The 20,043-nt window shown below is 50.1% G+C and overlaps 1 protein-coding gene across 5 annotated transcripts in view; it reads right to left on the bottom strand.

The window, feature by feature from the left end:
- Positions 1-6,602: 6,602 nt before the first annotated feature.
- PLEKHA7 (pleckstrin homology domain containing A7) overlaps positions 6,603-20,043 on the bottom strand; it is a 144,006-nt gene continuing 130,565 nt past the window's right edge. For 3 of the 5 annotated variants that reach the window (XM_069964986.1, XM_069964989.1, XM_069964990.1), the window contains 9 exons: positions 15,718-15,798; positions 12,562-12,711; positions 12,223-12,324; positions 11,966-12,074; positions 11,486-11,727; positions 11,191-11,403; positions 10,991-11,105; positions 7,886-7,977; positions 6,604-7,797 (listed from right to left, as the gene is read on the bottom strand). In XM_069964986.1, coding sequence (XP_069821087.1) covers positions 7,591-7,797; positions 7,886-7,977; positions 10,991-11,105; positions 11,191-11,403; positions 11,486-11,727; positions 11,966-12,074; positions 12,223-12,324; positions 12,562-12,711; positions 15,718-15,798 — 1,311 coding nt within the window. In that variant the 3' untranslated portion in view covers positions 6,604-7,590. Of the gene's footprint in view, positions 7,798-7,885; positions 7,978-10,990; positions 11,106-11,190; positions 11,404-11,485; positions 11,728-11,965; positions 12,075-12,222; positions 12,325-12,561; positions 12,712-15,717; positions 15,799-20,043 lie in introns of all 5 variants that reach the window. The other 2 variants (XM_069964987.1, XM_069964988.1) reach the window with 2 other exon arrangements.

Here is a 20,043-nt window from a genome sequence, read left to right as displayed (position 1 = left end):
GAGACCACAGAGCTAACGACACCAGGGACCGACCTGCACAATAACCCGCAGCCGGGACAACTAAGGAGGAAACACACAGCCGGGACAACTAAGGAGAGAACACACAGCCGGGACAGCTAAGGAGGAAACACACAGCCGGGACAACTAAGGAGGAGACCCACAGCCGGGACAACTAAGGAGAGAACACACAGCCGGGACAACTAAGGAGGAAACACACAGCCGGGACAACTAAGGAGGAGACCCTCAGCCGGGACAACTAAGGAGGAGACCCCCAGCCGGGACAACTAAGGAGGAAACACACAGCCGGGACAACTAAGGAGAGAAAACACAGCCGGGACAACTAAGGAGAGAACACACAGCCGGGACAACTAAGGAGGAGACCCCCAGCCGGGACAACTGAGGAGGAAACACACAGCCGGGACAACTAAGGAGAGAACCCCCAGCCGGGACAACTAAGGAGGAAACACACAGCCGGGACAACTGAGGAGGAAACACACAGCCGGGACAACTAAGGAGAGAACCCCCAGCCGGGACAACTAAGGAGGAAACACACAGCCGGGACAACTAAGGAGGAGACCCACAGCCGGGACAACTAAGGAGGAAACACACAGCCGGGACAACTAAGGAGGAAACCCCCAGCCGGGACAACTAAGGAGGAAACACACAGCCGGGACAACTAAGGAGAGAAAACACAGCCGGGACAACTAAGGAGAGAACACACAGCCGGGACAACTAAGGAGGAGACACACAGCCGGGACAACTAAGGAGAGAACACACAGCCGGGACAACTAAGGAGGAGACCCCCAGCAGGGACAACTAAGGAGGAGACACACAGCCGGGACAACTAAGGAGGAGACACACAGCCGGGACAACTGAGGAGGAGACCCCCAGCCGGGACAACTAAGGAGGAAACACACAGCCGGGACAACTGAGGAGGAAACACACAGCCGGGACAACTAAGGAGGAAACCCACAGCCGGGACAACTAAGGAGGAAACCCCCAGCCGGGACAACTAAGGAGGAAACCCCCAGCCGGGACAACTAAGGAGGAGACACACAGCCGGGACAACTAAGGAGGAAACACACAGCCGGGACAACTAAGGAGGAAACACACAGCCGGGACAACTAAGGAGGAAACACACAGCCGGGACAACTAAGGAGGAGACCCCCAGCCGGGACAACTAAGGAGAGAAAACACAGCCGGGACAACTAAGGAGGAAACACACAGCCGGGACAACTAAGGAGAGAACCCCCAGCCGGGACAACTAAGGAGGAAACACACAGCCGGGACAACTAAGGAGGAAACACACAGCCGGGACAACTAAGAAGGAAACACACAGCCGGGACAACTAAGGAGGAGACCCACAGCCGGGACAACTAAGGAGGAAACACAGCCGGGACAACTAAGGAGGAGACACACAGCCGGGACAACTAAGGAGAGAACACACAGCCGGGACAACTAAGGAGAGAACACACAGCCGGGACAACTAAGGAGGAGACACACAGCCGGGACAACTAAGGAGAGAACACACAGCCGGGACAACTAAGGAGGAGACACACAGCCGGGACAACTAAGGAGAGAACACACAGCCGGGACAACTAAGGAGGAAACCCCCAGCCGGGACAACTAAGGAGGAAACACACAGCCGGGACAACTAAGGGGGAGACCCCCAGCCGGGACAACTAAGGAGGAAACCCCCAGTCTCCACTCCTGACCCCAGCGACATCCCTGAGACCTGGAAGCTGTGGAGATGATGTGTATGAGGAGGGGGCACAATCCTGCTGCAGGGTCCGCAAACCTGGTCAGGACCCCAGGAAACGTCCGACCTCTGTAACTGCAAACTCACTGCACCAGATAGGAACTTCTCTTCTTCTGTTGTATCAGATACTTATATCATGGAATAAAATGGTGAATAAGTCTTTATAAATCCTACAATGTGATAATCCGGAATATTCTAAAGATTCTGTCACAGATGACGTTACTGACCAGAAACACAACGCTCCATTCTGTGTAGGGGATCGGCAGTGTATGTATGTATGTATGCATGCACGTGTGGATTTACCTATTGACTATAGATCCATATACGGTGTGGCTATAGTGGCTATGCCTATACATACACACACATTATATATATATATATATATATATCACACACATACACACACACACACACATACAGTGCAGATATATGTTATTTGTGAATAATAATTTATAAGCATTTCCCCCCATAAAATCTGACTCGGCCGCATCCTGTGCGGAGTCTCATTGTGTTCTGTCCATCGGGGCAGTCAGTCACTGTATACAGTAAGTTATTCAGGGTGTGAGGAAAGCTGGGTGTCTGCCCGATGGTCTCATCACTGGGAGAGAATACAATCAGACTCGGCAGAGTATACGTCTCTGTTTGTATTCTGGGGCTGACGCTCAGTATTGTTCCCTTCTAGTTCCATCATTCATCAGTCTGCACCTCTCGGCAGTGACCACCGCAGCACGCTATACTCATGGCACCAGGCTACAAGCTGACAGAAGAGATTCTAAGAAGGTTCTGACGTTACCAGTTTATTGTGTTCCGGTAGACATACATTAGAAAGCACCAAGCTCATAGTAACATCGTCTCCAAAAGGATCTGAGAGAGTCAAATGTAAGACAAGTAGCAAAGTTACAGTAGGATAAAAAACATTACAGTATCCGGAAGTGCTGCCCATGTTGTACAATGGAGGATGGGAGTTATTGCTCTGGGGTGAGAATGGAAGGAAGAAGGATGAGACTGCAGAGAGCGACACATACTCAGCGCTGGAGCTTCATGATGGAGACATCCTTATAATGGGGACTGTGTTGTGATATATGGAGTCAGTGATAATACAGCCTATCCATCACTAGAGATCAGCAGTGACATCACTGAGAATACAGCCTATCCATCACTAGAGATCAGTGACATCACTGAGAATACAGCCTATCCATCACTAGAGATCAGTGACATCACTGAGAATACAGCCTATCCATCACTAGAGATCAGTGACATCACTGAGAATACAGCCTATCCATCACTAGAGATCAGTGACATCACTGAGAATACAGCCTATCCATCACTAGAGATCAGTGACATCACTGAGAATACAGCCTATCCATCACTAGAGATCAGTGACATCACTGAGAATACAGCCTATCCATCACTAGAGATCAGCAGTGACATAACTGAGAATACAGCCTATCCATCACTAGAGATCAGCAGTGACATAACTGAGAATACAGCCTATCCATCACTAGAGATCAGTGACATCACTGAGAATACAGCCTATCCATCACTAGAGATCAGCAGTGACATCACTGAGAATACAGCCTATCCATCACTAGAGATCAGTGACATTACTGAGAATACAGCCTATCCATCACTAGAGATCAGTGACATCACTGAGAATACAGCCTATCCATCACTAGAGATCAGTGACATCACTGAGAATACAGCCTATCCATCACTAGAGATCAGTGACATCACTGAGAATACAGCCTATCCATCACTAGAGATCAGTGACATCACTGAGAATACAGCCTATCCATCACTAGAGATCAGCAGTGACATCACTGAGAATACAGCCTATCCATCACTAGAGATCAGTGACATCACTGAGAATACAGCCTATCCATCACTAGAGATCAGTGACATCACTGAGAATACAGCCTATCCATCACTAGAGATCAGTGACATCACTGAGAATACAGCCTATCCATCACTAGAGATCAGTGACATCACTGAGAATACAGCCTATCCATCACTAGAGATCAGTGACATCACTGAGAATACATCCTATCCATCACTAGAGATCAGCAGTGACATCACTGAGAATACAGCCTATCCATCACTAGAGATCAGTGACATTACTGAGAATACAGCCTATCCATCACTAGAGATCAGTGACATTACTGAGAATACAGCCTATCCATCACTAGAGATCAGTGACATCACTGAGAATACAGCCTATCCATCACTAGAGATCAGTGACATCACTGAGAATACAGCCTATCCATCACTAGAGATCAGCGGTGACATCACTGAGAATGCAGCCTATCCATCACTAGAGATCAGTGACATCATTGAGTATACAGCCTATCCATCACTAGAGATCAGTGACATCACTGAGAATACAGCCTATCCATCACTAGAGATCAGCAGTGACATCTCTGAGAATACAGCCTATCCATCACTAGAGATCAGCAGTGACATCACTGAGAATACAGCCTATCCATCACTAGAGATCAGTGACATCACTGATAATACAGCCTATCCATCACTAGAGATCAGTGACATCACTGAGAATACAGCCTATCCATCACTAGAGATCAGCAGTGACATCACTGAGAACACTGAGAACACAGCCTATCCATCACTAGAGATCAGTGACATCACTGAGAATACAGCCTATCCATCACTAGAGATCAGTGACATCACTGAGAATACAGCCTATCCTTCACTAGAGATCAGCAGTGACATCACTGAGAATACAGCCTATCCATCACTAGAGATCAGTGACATTACTGAGAATACAGCCTATCCATCACTAGAAATCAGTGACATCACTGAGAATACAGCCTATCCATCACTAGAGATCAGTGACATCACTGAGAATACAGCCTATCCATCACTAGAGATCAGTGACATCACTGAGAATACAGCCTATCCATCACTAGAGATCAGCAGTGACATCACTGAGAATACAGCCTATCCATCACTAGAGATCAGTGACATCACTGAGAATACAGCCTATCCATCACTAGAGATCAGTGACATCACTGAGAATACAGCCTATCCATCACTAGAGATCAGTGACATCACTGAGAATACAGCCTATCCATCACTAGAGATCAGTGACATCACTGAGAATACAGCCTATCCATCACTAGAGATCAGCAGTGACATCACTGAGAATACAGCCTATCCATCACTAGAGATCAGTGACATCACTGAGAATACAGCCTATCCATCACTAGAGATCAGTGACATCACTGAGAATACAGCCTATCCATCACTAGAGATCAGTGACATCACTGAGAATACAGCCTATCCATCACTAGAGATCAGTGACATCACTGAGAATACAGCCTATCCATTACTAGAGATCAGTGACATCACTGAGAATACAGCCTATCCATCACTAGAGATCAGCAGTGACATCACTGAGAATACAGCCTATCCATCACTAGAGATCAGTGACATTACTGAGAATACAGCCTATCCATCACTAGAGATCAGTGACATTACTGAGAATACAGCCTATCCATCACTAGAGATCAGTGACATCACTGAGAATACAGCCTATCCATCACTAGAGATCAGTGACATCACTGAGAATACAGCCTATCCATCACTAGAGATCAGCGGTGACATCACTGAGAATGCAGCCTATCCATCACTAGAGATCAGTGACATCATTGAGTATACAGCCTATCCATCACTAGAGATCAGTGACATCACTGAGAATACAGCCTATCCATCACTAGAGATCAGCAGTGACATCACTGAGAATACAGCCTATCCATCACTAGAGATCAGCAGTGACATCACTGAGAATACAGCCTATCCATCACTAGAGATCAGTGACATCACTGATAATACAGCCTATCCATCACTAGAGATCAGTGACATCACTGAGAATACAGCCTATCCATCACTAGAGATCAGCAGTGACATCACTGAGAACACTGAGAACACAGCCTATCCATCACTAGAGATCAGTGACATCACTGAGAATACAGCCTATCCATCACTAGAGATCAGTGACATCACTGAGAATACAGCCTATCCTTCACTAGAGATCAGCAGTGACATCACTGAGAATACAGCCTATCCATCACTAGAGATCAGTGACATTACTGAGAATACAGCCTATCCATCACTAGAAATCAGTGACATCACTGAGAATACAGCCTATCCATCACTAGAGATCAGTGACATCACTGAGAATACAGCCTATCCATCACTAGAGATCAGTGACATCACTGAGAATACAGCCTATCCATCACTAGAGATCAGCAGTGACATCACTGAGAATACAGCCTATCCATCACTAGAGATCAGTGACATCACTGAGAATACAGCCTATCCATCACTACAGATCAGTGACATCACTGAGAATACAGCCTATCCATCACTAGAGATCAGTGACGTCACTGAGAATACAGCCTATCCATCACTAGAGATCAGCGGTGACATCACTGAGAATACAGCCTATCCATCACTAGAGATCAGTGACATCACTGAGAATACAACCTATCCATCACTAGAGATCAGCGGTGACATCACTGAGAATACAGCCTATCCATCACTAGAGATCAGTGGTGACATCACTGAGAATACAGCCTATCCATCACTAGAGGTCAGTGACATCACTGAGAATACAGCCTATCCATCACTAGAGATCAGCAGTGACATCACTGAGAATACAGCCTATCCATCACTAGAGATCAGCGGTGACATCACTGAGAATACAGCCTATCCATCACTAGAGATCAGCGGTGACATCACTGAGAATACAGCCTATCCATCACTAGAGATCAGCGGTGACATCACTGAGAATACAGCCTATCCATCACTAGAGATCAGCAGTGACATCACTGAGAATACAGCCTATCCATCACTAGAGATCAGTGACATCACTGAGAATACAGCCTATCCATCACTAGAGATCCGTGACATCACTGAGAATGCAGCCTATCCATCACTATTGATTAGCAGTGACATCACTGAGAATACAGCCTATCCATCACTAGAGATCAGTGACATCACTGAGAATACAGCCTATCCATCACTAGAGATCCGTGACATCACTGAGAATGCAGCATATCCATCACTCAGAATATTAGAGAAACTAGAACCTTCTGGAACGGTCTAATGTTAGATGACTTTTAGTGCACATGACAAGCAGCTAATGAAGGTTACTGGCAATCAGGATGAAGAGCACTGCAAACAACAGGAGCATGTCAGTAATGCAGAGCTGAGAGAGTACAGCCATAGCCTGGTAGAGATGAGTATGGCGGTTAGCGAGTACTGCAAACAAATTATCACAATCAATCGACATTGATGAGAGGCGGCGAGATGATGAATGAAACTTGAGCAGCGGAGCAGCGTGTGGGATGGGATAGAGGGAGTGATGACTGATCAGAGGCGGAGGTCCCCCACAGCAGCCTGGAACCTATGAGAACTCACTGAGGGAATGGACCCCCCACGGGACTGCAGCACCCTTCAGACCTGTGTATTCCGCTTGTGCGAGAGACGCTATCATATAGACGAAGATTACTCTAGAAACGTGCAGAGTGGCCTCACCATCTTGTGCTTGTTAGTCTAAAAGCCGAGATGAGGCGACAATGGAAAAATGCTTCAAATCTCTTTCTTAGAAAATATAATGATCTGTAGGTTTATAAACTATTAGGTTACATCGTGTCCAGAAAGGCGCAAGCTCGCTGCGAGCAGCCTCCGAAAATCCCTGCAGCTAATCGTGTTACTGAAGCAATGAGTCTACATAACCTGGTGTACCATGCACACGGCGGGTAAAGTGCCATCTATCCGACTACATGTTAGAGGAAGCTCCTCCCACTGCGCTAACATACTGAGCTGAGGTCGGCAGACAGGGGTCGGGAGGCGGGTCTGCTTGTCGCTTGCTTTTCTCCTTGGCTGAGTGTTCTCTTGCGTTCGCGCACTAAGGCTTTTTGATGCCGCTTCATGCGCTCCAGCTGCTCTTCGGCGCTCATTTTACCTCTTTGGTTGTCGCCGGCGTAGAGGCGCTCAAAGGCACTTTTTGGTCTGTCCTGGTGAAAGACACAAGTGCAAAATGGTTCCTCGAGGAAATAACGGCAGGGTGGACGGAAGTAGGGATCGGTGTCTCTTCTCGGTTACCTTAATTACGTCTGCGGTAGTGCCCCTCCTTAATGTGACGTACGATGCGACAGACGAAGACTGAGGCAGCCTGGAGGTCGACCCAGATAAACCTGGAGGAAACAATTCAGGAACGTAAGAATCTGTGAGCCGCCACACGTGTCGTATACAGAGAATGGAGGTCACGTGTGTATCATGGCTGGGATGAGGGGTCACAGTATAAGGCTCCACCAACTCCACGCGGTTCTGAACATCTAGAATCTCTACGGTGCTGGCTAAAAGTATTGGCCCCCCTGCAATTCTGTCAGATATTACTTAATTTCTTCCAGAAAATGATGGCAATCACAGATGCTTTGGAAATAATATCTTCTTTTATTTTGCTTGCAAAGAAAAAACACAAAAGAGAATGAAAAAAAAGTCAAAATCATTGATCATTTTACACAAAACTCCAAAAATGGGCCGGACAGAAGTATTGGCGCCCTCAGCCTAATACTTGGTAGCACAACCTATAGAGACAATAACTGCGAACAGCGGCTTCCGGGAACCATCAATGAGTTTCTTACAACGCTCTGCTGGGATCTGAGACCGTTCTTCTTTGGCGCATTACTCACGGTCCCTAAGCTGTGAAGGCGTCTTCTCCAAGCGGCCATTGTGAGATCACTCCACAGGTGTCTATGGGATTCAGCTCTGGACTCATTGCTGCCACTTTACAAGTCTCCAGGGCTTTCTCTCACCACCATTTTTTAGGGCTTTTTTGATGTGTGTTTTGGGTCATTGTCCTTCTGGAAGACCCCTGACCTCTGAGGGAGACCCATGACCTCTGAGGGAGACCCCTGACCTCTGAGAGAGACCCCTGACCTCTGAGAGAGACCCCTGACCTCTGAGAGAGACCCCTGACCTCTGAGAGAGACCCCTGACCTCTGAGAGAGACCCCTGACCTCTGAGAGAGACCCCTGACCTCTGAGAGAGACCCCTGACCTCTGAGAGAGACCCCTGACCTCTGAGAGAGACCCCTGACCTCTGAGAGAGACCCCTGACCTCTGAGAGAGACCCCTGACCTCTGAGAGAGACCCCTGACCTCTGAGAGAGACCCCTGACCTCTGAGAGAGACCCCTGACCTCTAAGAGAGACCCCTGACCTCTGAGGGAGACCCCTGACCTCTGAGGGAGACCCCTGACCTCTGAGGGAGACCCCTGACCTCTGAGGGAGACCCCTGACCTCTGAGGGAGACCCATGACCTCTGAGGGAGACCCATGACCTCTGAGGGAGACCCATGACCTCTGAGGGAGACCCATGACCTCTGAGGGAGACCCATGACCTCTGAGGGAGACCCATGACCTCTGAGGGAGACCCATGACCTCTGAGGGAGACCCATGACCTCTGAGGGAGACCCATGACCTCTGAGGGAGACCCATGACCTCTGAGGGAGACCCCTGACCTCTGAGGGAGACCCATGACCTCTGAGAGAGACCCCTGACCTCTGAGAGAGACCCCTGACCTCTGAGGAAGACCCCTGACCTCTGAGGGAGACCCATGACCTCTGAGGGAGACCCAGATTTCTCACACTGGGCCCTACATTATGCAGCACAATGTGTTGGCGGTCTTCAGACTTTATAATGCCATGCACAGGGTCACGCAGTCCAGTGCCAGAGGCAGCAAAGCCACCCCAAACCATCAGGGACCCTCCGCCATGTCTGACTGTAAGGACAGTCTTCTTTCCTTTGAAGGCCTCTTTTTTTCCCCCTGTAAACTCTATGTTGATGACTTTTCCCAAAAATCTCTACTTTTCTCTCATCTGACCAGAGAACATTCTGCCAAAAAGTTTTTGTCTTTCTCAGGTAAGTTTTGGCAAACTCCAGCCTGGCTTTTTTATGTCTCTGGGTCAGAAATGGGGTCTTCCTGAGTATCCTACTGTAGAGTCTCTTTCCATTCAGACGCTGACTGATAGGGGGTGGGGGTAGGGGATGACACTGTTGTACCCTCGGACTAAAGGGCAGCTAGAACTTGTTTGGGTGTTAGTCCAGGTTCTTTAGCCGCCATCCGCACAATCTTTTGTTGAAATCTCTCCAATTTTTCTTTTCGGTCCACATCTCGGGAGGTTAGCCGCAGTGCCCACATCTCGGGAGGTTAGCCGCAGTGCCCACATCTAGGGAGGTTAGCCACAGTGCCCACATCTAGGGAGGTTAGCCACAGTGCCCACATCTCGGGAGGTTAGCCGCAGTGCCCACATCTTGGGAGGTTAGCCGCAGTGCCCACATCTCGGGAGGTTAGCCACAGTGCCCACATCACGGGAGGTTAGCCGCAGTGCCCACATATCGGGAGGTTAGCCACAGTGCCCACATCACGGGAGGTTAGCCACAGTGCCCACATATCGGGAGGTTAGCCACAGTGCCCACATATCGGGTGGTTAGCAGCAGTGCCCACATATCGGGTGGTTAGCCACAGTGCCCACATCACGGGAGGTTAGCCACAGTGCCCACATCACGGGAGGTTAGCCACAGTGCCCACATCACGGGAGGTTAGCCACAGTGCCCACATATCGGGAGGTTAGCCGCAGTGCCAGGGGTTTTACACTTCTTGATGACACTGCGCCCGGTAGACACAGGAACATTTAGCTCTTTGGAGATGGACGTGTAGCCTTGCTCATGCTTCCTCACAATTTTGCTTTTCAAGTGCTGTTCATTACACAAATTAGAGAAGCAGCGCAGTTTTCTAAGGGCGCCAATACTTTTGTCCACCCCCTTTTTATGGTTGGTGTGGAATTATATCCAATTTGGCTTTTTGACAATTCTTTTTGTGGTTTTCCATTGAAGCCAAATTAAATGAAGATATTATTAACAAAGCATTTGTGATTGCAATCATTTTCTGGAAGAGTATTATCTGACAGAATTGCAGGGGTGCCAATACTTTTGCCCATCACTGTATACATCCTGCAGATATGAGGGCTCCCAGCCATAGGACCCCCCAGGTTATGAGTCTGGATTTGCCCTGACATCCCAAGCTGCATGTCATATTCTAGACCTTATATATGATGCTTACGACTGTCCTGCAGGTTTCACATCTTGACACACAAAAAAAACGGTTTCACAATGATTGACAATATTACTGATGGCGGCACTCCCTTACCTCTGGTGGGCAACGTCTGGTAGCCGGAATCTGAGCCCAGGAAGGCGGACTTTGAGGTGTTGGCGTCACCCAGATTAGCAAGTTCTGGATCACTCACATATGTTCGCAGCTCCACCTGTGGCCAGAATATACACAGACATATTACTTTGATGCCGGGCACGTGACCTGTCCTGCGACCTCCGGACGGCATGTAACATTACCCTGTAGTCTCCATTTACACCCTGGCCCAGCTCGCGGTCTCGCTTCCTTTCATCGGACTGTCTCTTCAGGCCACGCACTGAGGTATGTCTGATTACTGAGGATTCTCTTGGTGGTGGCGGCAGCTCAGGTGGAGGTGGAATATTGGGTGCAGGGTCTGCGTCTTCAGGATTGTACATGTCAGGTAGCGGGGGGCGGGGGGGTGCACTCTCCTCCTAATAATAGAATGGAGTGTAATATGTGAGTAATTCGCCTGTAGTGCCGCCTTGCCCTCTCTCCATCTTTCATGCCACTCACCCATGTTGGTGGGGTTGGCGCCCTGGTCGGTGACTGCAGTCGCGGCTCTGGTCTCTGCAGCAGCTGAGGCTGTGATTGGGACCTGCCCTGGCTGTACGGCTGAGGATACAGCCCCACCTCAAGCGTTGGCTTCACAAGACTTGGGGGGTTCTGGGGCGATGCTGATTTACTGCGAACAGATGTGAACGCAGTAGTTCCGGAAGGCACGAATGTGGAAGTGACCAAAGGCACGGTTTTCCTCTCTGTAAGAAACAAGAATTTTTTTTTATTTTTTTTTTTCTTCAAAAAATGAATCCTGACAACCAAGACATGAGCGGCCATGCTATGAGCTTGCCCTTCAGTAGGTCATGTGACCATACCCTGACTGTGATGGCCATGCAGGGTAAGAGCTCGTCACTGACCATGCCAGGGAAGTCATGGATTACCCCGATTTGTCGTGTCCATTCCCTGCCCACCATACTTACACCCACAGATAGTTACCTGGGTTCTTGAACGACTCGACCAGCATTTTAAAGTTGATCTTATTGGAGCTGAGTCCAGCTGTCACGTCTTCGATTCTCCACAGATCTTTCTGCAGCTGAGTTCTGTCCTATTCACAAAGATGACAACCAATAGGTATAGTGCAGAAGTATACCGTGGCAGGGTGTCACATGACATCACCGCATGCTACACACCCTGGCCTCACGCTTCAGGGCACACAGGGCTCACTGCTATACTGAGTTTGTCAGATGCATTACCTGAGAAGACGGCGAGCGGTTCATCTGTTCCTGTAACAACTGTCTCAGCTGACTGACGTCGCCCTCCAACCTCAGGTACTCATTCCAGGAGTTCTCCATATCCTGCGGTACAGAACATTACACACCAAACAATTTAACAAAAATCCATGGGGTCATTGTTAGATTATTCCCAGTGCAGCCATATAACATAATATCTGTGATGTTGTCGTGGCCCCGCCCCTCGATACTACCATCACTGAATATAAGGGTGCGCTAATACCTGAGTATACAGGAGGGGGAGCTCTACTATATATATGCATGACCCTTACAGGGCGCTGTGGTGTATGTGACAACACATACCGTGGAGACTTTGGACATCTCAGCTCTGATCTGCACTAGATCCTCCTGCAGGAGGCGCTGCTGGTAGGAAATCTTCTCAGTGTGCTGAGGCTGATCCTTGTACTGATCCATCTGTCTGTGCAAAACCTCCAGGACCGTTTCCAGTTTGTCCTGTAGAATATGACAGAAATTAAGATCATGTCTAATAACAAAGAGAGTAGCAATACAGGAAGCAAAACTTTAACATGGAAGTGGATGCTGAATGCAGTCCAGGCCCTAGATTTCAGCTACCAATCTTGAGACGGTCATGCGCTAGTGATTCCCATCATTCAAAACAAGGTCCAGGTTATAGAGCAAGACAGAAGCCCGTCCGGGTCACAGAGCAAGACGGAAGCCCGTCCGGGTCACAGAGCAAGACGGAAGCCCGTCCGGGTCACAGAGCAAGACGGAAGCCCGTCCGGGTCACAGAGCAAGACGGAAGCCCGTCCGGGTCACAGAGCAAGACGGAAGCCCGTCCGGGTCACAGAGCAAGACGGAAGCCCGTCCGGGTCACAGAGCAAGACGGAAGCCCGTCCGGGTCACAGAGCAAGACGGAAGCCCGTCCGGGTCACAGAGCAAGACGGAAGCCCGTCCGGGTCACAGAGCAAGACGGAAGCCCGTCCGGGTCACAGAGCAAGACGGAAGCCCGTCCGGGTCACAGAGCAAGACGGAAGCCCGTCCGGGTCACAGAGCAAGACGGAAGCCCGTCCGGGTCACAGAGCAAGACGGAAGCCCGTCCGGGTCACAGAGCAAGACGGAAGCCCGTCCGGGTCACAGAGCAAGACGGAAGCCCGTCCGGGTCACAGAGCAAGACGGAAGCCCGTCCGGGTCACAGAGCAAGACGGAAGCCCGTCCGGGTCACAGAGCAAGACGGAAGCCCGTCCGGGTCACAGAGCAAGACGGAAGCCCGTCCGGGTCACAGAGCAAGACGGAAGCCCGTCCGGGTCACAGAGCAAGACGGAAGCCCGTCCGGGTCACAGAGCAAGACGGAAGCCCGTCCGGGTCACAGAGCAAGACGGAAGCCCGTCCGGGTCACAGAGCAAGACGGAAGCCCGTCCGGGTCACAGAGCAAGACGGAAGCCCGTCCGGGTCACAGAGCAAGACGGAAGCCCGTCCGGGTCACAGAGCAAGACGGAAGCCCGTCCGGGTCACAGAGCAAGACGGAAGCCCGTCCGGGTCACAGAGCAAGACGGAAGCCCGTCCGGGTCACAGAGCAAGACGGAAGCCCGTCCGGGTCACAGAGCAAGACGGAAGCCCGTCCGGGTCACAGAGCAAGACGGAAGCCCGTCCGGGTCACAGAGCAAGACGGAAGCCCGTCCGGGTCACAGAGCAAGACGGAAGCCCGTCCGGGTCACAGAGCAAGACGGAAGCCCGTCCGGGTCACAGAGCAAGACGGAAGCCCGTCCGGGTCACAGAGCAAGACGGAAGCCCGTCCGGGTCACAGAGCAAGACGGAAGCCCGTCCGGGTCACAGAGCAAGACGGAAGCCCGTCCGGGTCACAGAGCAAGACGGAAGCCCGTCCGGGTCACAGAGCAAGACGGAAGCCCGTCCGGGTCACAGAGCAAGACGGAAGCCCGTCCGGGTCACAGAGCAAGACGGAAGCCCGTCCGGGTCACAGAGCAAGACGGAAGCCCGTCCGGGTCACAGAGCAAGACGGAAGCCCGTCCGGGTCACAGAGCAAGACGGAAGCCCGTCCGGGTCACAGAGCAAGACGGAAGCCCGTCCGGGTCACAGAGCAAGACGGAAGCCCGTCCGGGTCACAGAGCAAGACGGAAGCCCGTCCGGGTCACAGAGCAAGACGGAAGCCCGTCCGGGTCACAGAGCAAGACGGAAGCCCGTCCGGGTCACAGGGCAAGACGGAAGCCCGTCCGGGTCACAGGGCAAGACGGAAGCCCGTCCGGGTCACAGGGCAAGACGGAAGCCCGTCCGGGTCACAGGGCAAGACGGAAGCCCGTCCGGGTCACAGGGCAAGACGGAAGCCCGTCCGGGTCACAGAGCAAGACGGAAGCCCGTCCGGGTCACAGAGCAAGACGGAAGCCCGTCCGGGTCACAGAGCAAGACGGAAGCCCGTCCGGGGCACAGAGCAAGACGGAAGCCCGTCCGGGGCACAGAGCAAGACGAAGCCCGTCCGGGTCACAGAGCAAGACGGAAGCCCGTCCGGGTCACAGAGCAAGACGGAAGCCCGTCCGGGTCACAGAGCAAGACGGAAGCCCGTCCGGATCACAGAGCAAGACGGAAGCCCGTCCGGATCACAGAGCAAGACGGAAGCCCGTCCGGGTCACAGAGCAAGACGGAAGCCCGTCCGGGTCACAGAGCAAGACGGAAGCCCGTCCGGGTCACAGAGCAAGACGAAAGCCCGTCCGGGTCACAGAGCAAGACGGAAGCCCGTCTAAGTGACAGAACAAAAAATATCCCTGTCCAGGTGACAGATAGAAATAAAAGCTACTTCTAGACCACAAAGGAAAACAGAAGCCATGCTCATTGAGTAATAGCCCTATTTCACGGAACGATTATCGTTCATAGACTCGCTCCAACGACTGCTCGTTAACGAGCACTTAACGATTTTTTTAAGCGAACGATAACACATAATACGTGTGGGAACGTGAACGATATCTGTAGTGTAACTATTTTTTTGCAGTCGTTACATCGTTACATGCTCGTTTAAAACGTTCGCCGGGCTGAGCATGTAGGTGGGGAAATATAGGTAGACATTTCAAGAACGACTGAAAGATTTTTTATTCAACGAAAAGATTAGCGAATTATTGTTGAAAGAACGATTTTTTTTGACATTTTTTGAAAAAAAATAGTGAACGACTCAACGACGATTTCGCTGTTGTCGTTCGCTCGTTTACAGCTATTCCACAGAACCAATATCGTTAACGAGCGGTCGTTTAAACGATTTTATGAACGATAATCGTTCAAAAAAGTTCTGTGGAATAGGGCCTTAAGACAGAAGCTTCAGCCAAAGTAGGACATAAATTAATGGGCCATAGTGGCACAGTCCTTTACATTTATTGGGCGTTTGGGGGCGCTAACTTGCGTTGGACATCTGGGGGCTGTGGACAGTCCAGTGGATCTCAGCACCCATCAAATATCTGTAGCACACCGACGGCTTATTAATGTAGAAACATCACCGACCTTATTGTCCTTCAGGGCCCGGATCTTGTCCTCCAAGTCCTGCAGGATCCGATCCTGTTCACAGAGGACGCTGAGCTTCACCTGGAAGAGAAAGACGCATGATAGAAACTGGGATACAAAAGAGATCCTGGGGATACACAAAAGAGGAGAGGGAGAGCTGGAAGATTCCCATGAGGAGGTGAGAGGATACACAGAGGAGAGGGAGAGCTGGAAGATTCCCATGAGGAGGTGAGAGGATACACAGAGGAGAGGGAGAGCTGGAAGATTCCCATGAGGAAGTGAGAGGATACACAGAGAAGAGGGAGAGCTGGAAGATTCCCATGAGGAAGTGAGAGGATACACAGAGGAGAGGGAGAGCTGGACGATTCCCATGAGGAAGTGAGAGGATACACAGAGGAGAGGGAGAGCTGGAAGATTCCCATGAGGAAGTGAGAGGATACACAGAGGAGAGGGAGAGCTGGAAGATTCCCATGAGGAAGTGGGAGGATACACAGAGGAGAGGGAGAGCTGGAAGATTCCCATGAGGAAGTGAGAGGATACACAGAGGAGAGGGAGAGCTGGAAGATTCCCATGAGGAAGTGAGAGGATACACAGAGGAGAGGGAGAGCTGGAAGATTCACATGAGGAAGTGAGAGGATACACAGAGGAGAGGGAGAGCTGGAAGATTCCCATGAGGAAGTGGGAGGATACACAGAGGAGAGGGAGAGCTGGACGATTCCCATGAGGAAGTGAGAGGATACACAGAGGAGAGGGAGAGCTGGAAGATTCCCATGAGGAAGTGAGAGGATACACAGAGGAGAGGGAGAGCTGGACGATTCCCATGAGGAAGTGAGAGGATACACAGAGGAGAGGGAGAGCTGGAAGATTCCCATGAGGAAGTGAGAGGATACACAGAGGAGAGGGAGAGCTGGAAGATTCACATGAGGAAGTTGGAGGATACACAGAGGAGAGGGAGAGCTGGAAGATTCCCATGAGGAAGTGGGAGGATACACAGAGGAGAGGGAGAGCTGGAAGATTCCCATGAGGAAGTGAGAGGATACACAGAGGAGAGGGAGTGCTGGAAGATTCCCATGAGGAAGTGAGAGGATACACAGAGAAGAGGGAGAGTTGGACGATTCCCATGAGGAAGTGAGAGGATACACAGAGAGGGAGAGCTGGACGATTCCCATGAGGAAGTGAGAGGATACACAGAGGAGAGGGAGAGCTGGAAGATTCCCATGAGGAAGTGAGAGGATACACAGAGGAGAGGGAGAGCTGGAAGATTCCCATGAGGAAGTGAGAGGATACACAGAGGAGAGGGAGAGCTGGACGATTCCCATGAGGAAGTGAGAGGATACACAGAGGAGAGGGAGAGCTGGAAGATTCCCATGAGGAAGTGAGAGGATACACAGAGAAGAGGGAGAGCTGGACGATTCCCATGAGGAAGTGAGAGGATACACAGAGGAGAGGGAGAGCTGGACGATTCCCATGAGGAAGTGAGAGGATACACAGAGGAGAGGGAGAGCTGGAAGATTCCCATGAGGAAGTGAGAGGATACACAGAGAAGAGGGAGAGCTGGACGATTCCCATGAGGAAGTGAGAGGATACACAGAGGAGAGGGAGAGCTGGACGATTCCCATGAGGAAGTGAGAGGATACACAGAGGAGAGGGAGAGCTGGAAGATTCCCATGAGGAAGTGAGAGGATACACAGAGGAGAGGGAGAGCTGGAAGATTCCCATGAGGAAGTGGGAAGATACACAGAGGAGAGGGAGAGCTGGAAGATTCCCATGGGGAAGTGGGAAGATACACAGAGGAGAGGGAGAGCTGGAAGATTCCCATGGGGAAGTGGGAAGATACACACAAGAGAGCGAGGGGGGGATACATGCAAAAAAAAAAAAAAAAAAAAAAGCCTGAAGACACACACAAGAGACCCGGGGGAAACACATTAAGTAGACGCGGGATACAATAAAGTGTGGACACACATAGGAAAGGAAGTGACAACCAGAAGAGACACAAAACAGAGACGTGAGATATACAAGAAAGAATAACGAGACATACACAAGAATGATACAGAAAGAAGAAAAGGAGAGCAGGGAGAATCACAAGAAAGAGAGAGAGAGAGAGAGCAGGGAGAATCACAAGAAAGAGAGAGAGAGAGAGAGCAGGGAGAATCACAAGAAAGAGAGAGAGAGCAGGGAGAATCACAAGAAAGAGAGAGAGAGAGCAGGGAGAATCACAAGAAAGAGAGAGAGAGCAGGGAGAATCACAAGAAAGAGAGAGAGAGCAGGGAGAATCACAAGAAAGAGAGAGAGAGCAGGGAGAATCACAAGAAAGAGAGAGAGAGCAGGGAGAATCACAAGAAAGAGAGAGAGAGCAGGGAGAATCACAAGAAAGAGAGAGAGAGCAGTGAGAATCACAAGAAAGAGAGAGAGAGCAGGGAGAATCACAAGAAAGAGAGAGAGAGCAGGGAGAATCACAAGAAAGAGAGAGAGAGCAGGGAGAATCACAAGAAAGAGAGAGAGAGCAGGGAGAATCACAAGAAAGAGAGAGAGAGCGAGCAGGGAGAATCACAAGAAAGAGAGAGAGAGCGAGCAGGGAGAATCACAAGAAAGAGAGAGAGAGCGAGCAGGGAGAATCACAAGAAAGAGAGAGCGAGCAGGGAGAATCACAAGAAAGAGAGAGAGAGCAGGGAGAATCACAAGAAAGAGAGAGAGAGCAGGGAGAATCACAAGAAAGAGAGAGAGAGCAGGGAGAATCACAAGAAAGAGAGAGAGAGCAGGGAGAATCACAAGAAAGAGAGAGGAGAGCAGGGAGAATCACAAGAAAGAGAGAGAGAGCAGGGAGAATCACAAGAAAGAGAGAGAGAGCAGGGAGAATCACAAGAAAGAGAGAGAGAGAGAGCAGGGAGAATCACAAGAAAGAGAGGGAGAGAGAGCAGGGAGAATCACAAGAAAGAGAGAGAGGGAGAGAGAGCAGGGAGAATCACAAGAAAGAGAGAGAGAGCAGGGAGAATCACAAGAAAGAGAGAGAGAGCAGGGAGAATCACAAGAAAGAGAGAGAGAGCAGGGAGAATCACAAGAAAGAGAGAGAGAGCAGGGAGAATCACAAGAAAGAGAGAGAGAGCGAGCAGGGAGAATCACAAGAAAGAGAGAGAGAGCAGGGAGAATCACAAGAAAGAGAGAGAGCAGGGAGAATCACAAGAAAGAGAGAGAGAGCAGGGAGAATCACAAGAAAGAGAGAGAGAGCAGGGAGAATCACAAGAAAGAGAGAGCAGGGAGAATCACAAGAAAGAGAGAGAGAGGGAGAATCACAAGAAAGAGAGAGAGAGCAGGGAGAATCACAAGAAAGAGAGGGAGAGAGAGCAGGGAGAATCACAAGAAAGAGAGAGAGGGAGAGAGAGCAGGGAGAATCACAAGAAAGAGAGAGAGGGAGAGAGAGCAGGGAGAATCACAAGAAAGAGAGAGAGAGAGAGAGAGAGAGAGAGAGAGAGAGAGAGAGAGGGAGAATCACAAGAAAGAGAGAGAGAGCAGGGAGAATCACAAGAAAGAGAGAGAGAGCAGGGAGAATCACAAGAAAGAGAGAGAGAGCAGGGAGAATCACAAGAAAGAGAGAGAGAGAGAGAGAGCAGGGAGAATCACAAGAAAGAGAGAGAGAGCAGGGAGAATCACAAGAAAGAGAGAGAGAGCAGGGAGAATCACAAGAAAGAGAGAGAGAGAGAGAGAGCAGGGAGAATCACAAGAAAGAGAGAGAGAGAGCAGGGAGAATCACAAGAAAGAGAGAGAGAGCAGGGAGAATCACAAGAGAGAGAGAGAGAGCAGGGAGAATCACAAGAAAGAGAGAGAGAGCAGGGAGAATCACAAGAAAGAGAGAGAGAGCAGGGAGAATCACAAGAAAGAGAGAGAGAGCAGGGAGAATCACAAGAAAGAGAGAGAGAGAGCAGGGAGAATCACAAGAAAGAGAGAGAGAGAGCAGGGAGAATCACAAGAAAGAGAGAGAGCAGGGAGAATCACAAGAAAGAGAGAGAGAGAGAGCAGGGAGAATCACAAGAAAGAGAGAGAGAGCAGGGAGAATCCAAAGAGAGAGAGAGAGAGAGAGCAGGGAGAATCACAAGAAAGAGAGAGAGAGCAGGGAGAATCACAAGAAAGAGAGAGAGAGAGAGCAGGGAGAATCACAAGAAAGAGAGAGAGAGAGAGCAGGGAGAATCACAAGAAAGAGAGAGAGAGAGCAGGGAGAATCACAAGAGAGAGAGAGAGAGAGCAGGGAGAATCACAAGAAAGAGAGAGAGAGAGCAGGGAGAATCACAAGAAAGAGAGAGAGAGAGCAGGGAGAATCACAAGAAAGAGAGA

Source organism: Dendropsophus ebraccatus, chromosome 4 (assembly GCF_027789765.1).
Source record: "Dendropsophus ebraccatus isolate aDenEbr1 chromosome 4, aDenEbr1.pat, whole genome shotgun sequence".
Lineage (NCBI taxonomy): Eukaryota > Metazoa > Chordata > Amphibia > Anura > Hylidae > Dendropsophus > Dendropsophus ebraccatus.
This window is presented reverse-complemented; position numbering and strand designations above follow the sequence as displayed.